General features: G+C 39.7%; 1 protein-coding gene across 1 annotated transcript in view; it reads left to right on the top strand.

Moving 5' to 3' along the window:
- The window catches only part of TMSB4X (thymosin beta 4, X-linked), a 1,045-nt gene extending 315 nt beyond the window's left edge, over positions 1-730 (top strand). Inside the window, exon 2 of the mRNA XM_008629287.2 lies at positions 269-730. Coding sequence (XP_008627509.1) covers positions 269-303 — 35 coding nt within the window. The 3' untranslated portion in view covers positions 304-730. The remainder of the gene's footprint in view (positions 1-268) is intronic.
- Positions 731-5,147: the final 4,417 nt, after the last annotated feature.

Below are 5,147 nucleotides of genomic sequence, written 5' to 3'. Positions count from 1 at the left end.
TGTAGACAAGGGGGGGCGGCGGGGGGGAGCCGGGGGTGCGGCGGGGGCGGGGTGGAGGGAGGATACACGGCTATGTCTGTGCCAGACAGCGAAAACCTGAACCCGCTGCCCAGCAGCGCTTAATTTACAATTATTTACACAGTGTTTTGATCTGTGGCTAAAAATATACTTTTATTTTAGCAATTTATAGCAATTGTCATGTGAATGCATTTCAGGTTCTCGATCTTCATTTTGTTTTCTCTCCTTTTGTTTTTTTCCGCTTTTTTAGCAATTGAACAGGAGAAGCAAGCGGGTGAATCGTAATGAAATCTGCCCTTCCAAATTATGCACTGTACATTCCACAAGCATTGCCTTCTTATTTTACTTCTTTTAGCTGTTTAACTTTGTAAGATGCAAAGAGGTTGGATAAAGTTTAAAATGACTGTACTGCCCCTTTCACATCAAAAGAATAGAGAGAACTACTGACACTGAATGAAGGCGCTGCCTTTCCCTCTGCCTGTCTGGCTTTGGTCCTGGTGGCATGAAAGAGCTTGCATGTTGATGAAAGAAGAACTTGGGTGGGACTACAGTAAACTAGAGTAACACACGAATAAATGCAAAGCTGTACCAAGGTCCTGCGAGCTGTAAAATGCAGTTAATCGAGTGCCATTTTTTTTTTTTTTGTTCAAATGATTTTAATTATTGGAATGCACAATTTTTTTAATATGCAAATAAAATGTTTTAAAACCTGGATGGTATTTATGTCCTCTATTTGGAGAACTGTATCAATGGATAAGAAGCATAAAAGCCGGTACTGAGACACAGGATACTATAAAACCTTCGGAGATGCCTCAAACATCAGTCACCATTCTAATTTTTTTTCAATATGTGTGCTCACCAATAGATTAACTTGTGATCCTTGAAGCTAGTTTTTAGATTTCAGTAAAAAATTGCATATCTTATAATTTGTCACCATGTGAGTATATCTCTTTAAATATTTCTTTAATGTAGAGATTGATAAAGGCAAGAAAGTCCGGCTGCATTTATTGCTTTGCCCCACCCATAACATAGCTCTTTTATTAAGAACCATTCTGTACTACTGCAGAGATTCGGACTCGGTTATATTAACCCATAATTAGTTTGTTTAATAATTAAGGCTTGTTATTCTCATACGGTATTTAAAGGAAGCTGTAACTTGAATTTTAAGTCCAAGATTGAACATAAGCTTTTTAGTTTTGCAAAGCATTTAGTGGTTGGTGTCCCATGGAAATAATAATTTTGCTACAATGTTGCTCATGTTATGAACAACATCTTTTTACAGTTCCTTGATTCCAAGAACTAGTTTCAAAATTTAAAAAGCTACAGTCTCCTTAAAAATTCAAAATTAACCATCTGAGGACAAAAACGTTGTGGTAGCTTACAGAGATCATAATAAGTCTGACATGCAAATAGCCACACTCCACATTGCTGGTTTATGGCAGTTCTTTAGGCCTGGGACAGTTTTTGGTTATTTTTCTTCAAATGACTGCGGGTAAAACCTGTGATCCAGGGAGATCAGTAGGAGTTGACTTTAGTAGTCATGAATTTCATCAGAGTGGAGTGAGTAATGAACATTCTGGGAAAAAAAATGCTGTCAGATAACCTGTAGGAGGGTGGTGAGCGTGCTTCTGCAGTGCCTTAGTTTTATCTTATGGATTTGAGGCTGCATTAATTTCAGCCAGTTCCTATAAAGCAAAATTAGTCCCTATGGGGCAGCTTGAGTTTTGCTGAGCCTGCTGATGCAGTGGGGGTCATGTAGATTTGGGGTTTCACCCTATCACTGTTCCCTAGAAGCATCTGACTGCAATAGGAAGCTGTCCTTGGTTTTACAGCATTGAGGGCAGTGGGGCTCCTTGGAGATTTGGTGGATGTCTGTGCTTCTGGAGAAGGTGGGAGCCAGAGGGCCATGCTTGTGGGCGCAGTGCCCAGCCCCCCAGCAATGGAAAACTTGCAGAATTGAGTGTTTGATACAAATCTCTGTTCAGGCTTGAGATTTTTTGATGCATTCCATGGGAAGATTTGGGAAATCCTGGTGTCATATAAGGGCCTTCACAGTAATTTAAGGTGATGAGCTCAGGAAGGAAATGAGCCATTTCTTGTGCTTGTTTAAGCTCTGATTTTATTCCCCATATATAATGGGAAAGATGGGAAACTTACAGCTGAGTTTCTGAAAAGTCAATTAATCAAATCCCAGCTACTGATCTTAATCAGGTAACATGGGATGTGACACAGCTCAGTGCAGAAGCACACAGTGTGAGCTGCACGTGCGCAGATGAGTGGAGGCAAGCTTAGTGCGGATTAATCTATGGGGAAAAAACCAGCAAGGTATTTCTGAGGGAGGCAAAGCATGAGGTATACACAGCTCTGCGTAAGTCAGTGAAAGTGCCTGCTGTAATACAGCATAGTTCAGCAAAAATGTAATGAGTTATAAGGCCTATGACTTCAGAACTGCAAGTCCAAAGTGCTGGTCAAAGGGTACCACCAAGTGCAACATGAGGTGGTGAGGCTCAGCTCTGTTTTCAGTAGATGAGGCAATGACCTACTACCACTCTTACAGCTCTGTTTCTGCCATCGAGGACTGAACAAAATTACAAAATCAACTGTGAAGTAACCTTCCAGGTCAAATTCAGGAATCATTGACTGGAGTCTATCATCGCCTGCTTTGCTCCTTGTTCAGCTCTTTGCCTACATTCAAAGAAAATTGTGGCAGGCCTTTGCCATGCTTTGCATAGGCAGTATTGAGGTGGTCACATCTGACACCTATTTCACTGAGATGCAATTGATGGTGTGAAACATGAAGGCTTGGATGAATTGACTGTAATACTCCGGACTGTATCTGCACTGGTTTTTTGGGTGTTGCTAATAAAATTAGCCTCTTCAGCTGGCAGTCTAGAAACTTTCATCAGCCACAAATTAACTAGAAAAAAATACAGCCCAAAACTTGGTTATGAAAAAGGGTCATTAGAAAGAGAAACATATGGGTTTTGATCTCACACTCTGAAGGCACAGTCTGCCAGCCCTATGAGACTTACGGTGTCTGGTGTTGCTCCCCCCCCCCCCCCAGCCGAGAGGCAGGTCTGCCGAGGTGATGTGATGAGAAGCTCTGCCCTCCAGTACTGAAGCAAATTCTTCCTTTCTTAGTTTTTCTCAGAAGATTTTCTCTCCTTTTCATGCATGCCCCCAGATATCATTAACTATACATATATTGGACAGAAAGCATATGCTAACCATATCCAAAATAGATCATTGTGGTATTAATTTCAGAAACGTGGAGACTTCAATGTAAGCATTTTGGTCTTCTAGGCTATTTTTGTGCAATGTTGAATGTGTGATAAAATACCACTTCCCTTAGTAACCCTTTACTTCCCTAGAAACAGTGTAGAAATGAGCAGTTCCTATTGTGTATTTTGATCATGTATGGCTGCCACATACTGCTGCTGCACAGCAGAATTTTATTAATAAGGAATCGCGCGCTACTCCAAGCATCATATAAAGCCCAGTGAGCACATGATACAGTGTTTGGTGCAATAGTTCCACTGGGCTGATACTAAAAGGGGTGTGAAGAAATAAAAAATGTAGCTCTTGCTTATTTGTTGATATACAGTAGGATGACTATGCAAAGCAACCTATGTCAGGCTTGTCCCTCTGTGAGGTGCCCCGATGCGCCAGCTTTGTGCAGTTTCAACTCAAACAGGCAAGGCAACCAAATTCTAATAAAATGGGCTATTTTGTTAGTTCAGAGAAAAGGAATTGCAGACAACATTTATCCATTATTTGTATGCTGTCTGGCAGATTCATTTGCTAGTGTCCCTGTCATATGGTGGTTTTTAAAAAAAACCACTCTGCGCTTTACCATACACCTGTTTCAAAATTCTGTGGCTTAATGACAGAAGTCTATTTTTCTCTCTGTTTTCAGCTGAAGTTAATGACCTGAATTCCATGGGTCATTTTTACTGCTTTTACTGGTTTTTAAAAATGTGAAAACCCTCTCTGACTTCCTCTTCTTCCTGCTTAGAAGGCAAGGAAAAACAAAATGGAACATAGTGGGCTCTCAGAGATGCTTGATTTGCCTCTGGGTTAATGAGCTTTTAGCATATTGGGAGCAGAGCAAAGATGATTTTTTCCCTTGTTTCTACAGTCATGAGAATTACAACATTGCTTTTTTTCCTTGTAATCAAAAACTGGAGTTCTCAGGAGATTTTTCAGTCTCACGGAGCTTGGGCTTTATGAGAACTGTCAGGCACAAGATCCATGCAATGTAATGAGAATTGGCAACTGGGAGGTTCTGCAACCACTGCTCCCTCACAGTAAGTGGATGCAAATGGCAAAATAGCGTCAAATATAGGCCTATAGCCTTAGTTTCAGGCCATAATATGCAAAGAATGGCATAGTGAGATGAGTAAATATATATATATTTTTTTAATTTACAATTTCTGTGACCTCAGGTTTTTTGATAGCTCTAGATTTATTTTTTGTCTAACACAGATTTTCCTTTCAGCAATATTTTGGAATTGAGTGAGTGGATTTACTCCAATTTAAATATATTTCCAGCTTTTGAATAGTCCCCAAATATTCACCACATGTCCAATCAAAACATTGTCTTGAAAAAAAATTCATCATTATATTGACCAAAGGCTTCTCAGTGATGAAGAAAATTTTCCCCGCTATTGTAACTGTTATCATTTTATCTTTGGCATGTGGTCATGGGCTTGAAATTTGGGCCTGGAAAAAATCTCATGTGATTTTGTAGACATTGCAACTTCCATGAACAGACATTTGCAGTGCTCTTTGTTTGCATTATGGTAGAATATTGAGTACACTTACAATACTTAGAGATATGTTTGGAAATGGAAAGAAAATCCCCAATAATCAAAACAACTCCCCCCAACAAACACCAAACCAAGAAGAGAAATGAATTTGCGGGTTCTACAATATCTGCCATGAACAATTTCATTACTCCCAGCATCTTCTAGGGTGTGAAATTACAGCAGTAACATTCAGGTCTCTAAAATAAGTCAAATGAACTCACTGGAATCTATTCTATAGACCAAAAGTATGGAATTCAGGCTCTCAGATGGTTCAAATCTTACCTAATGTATTTTACAATTTCCAGAGCCATTACTTTATGT

This window comes from Corvus brachyrhynchos, unplaced genomic scaffold (assembly GCF_000691975.1).
Source record: "Corvus brachyrhynchos isolate BGI_N302 unplaced genomic scaffold, ASM69197v1 scaffold11, whole genome shotgun sequence".
NCBI classification, from domain to species: domain Eukaryota; kingdom Metazoa; phylum Chordata; class Aves; order Passeriformes; family Corvidae; genus Corvus; species Corvus brachyrhynchos.
This window is presented reverse-complemented; position numbering and strand designations above follow the sequence as displayed.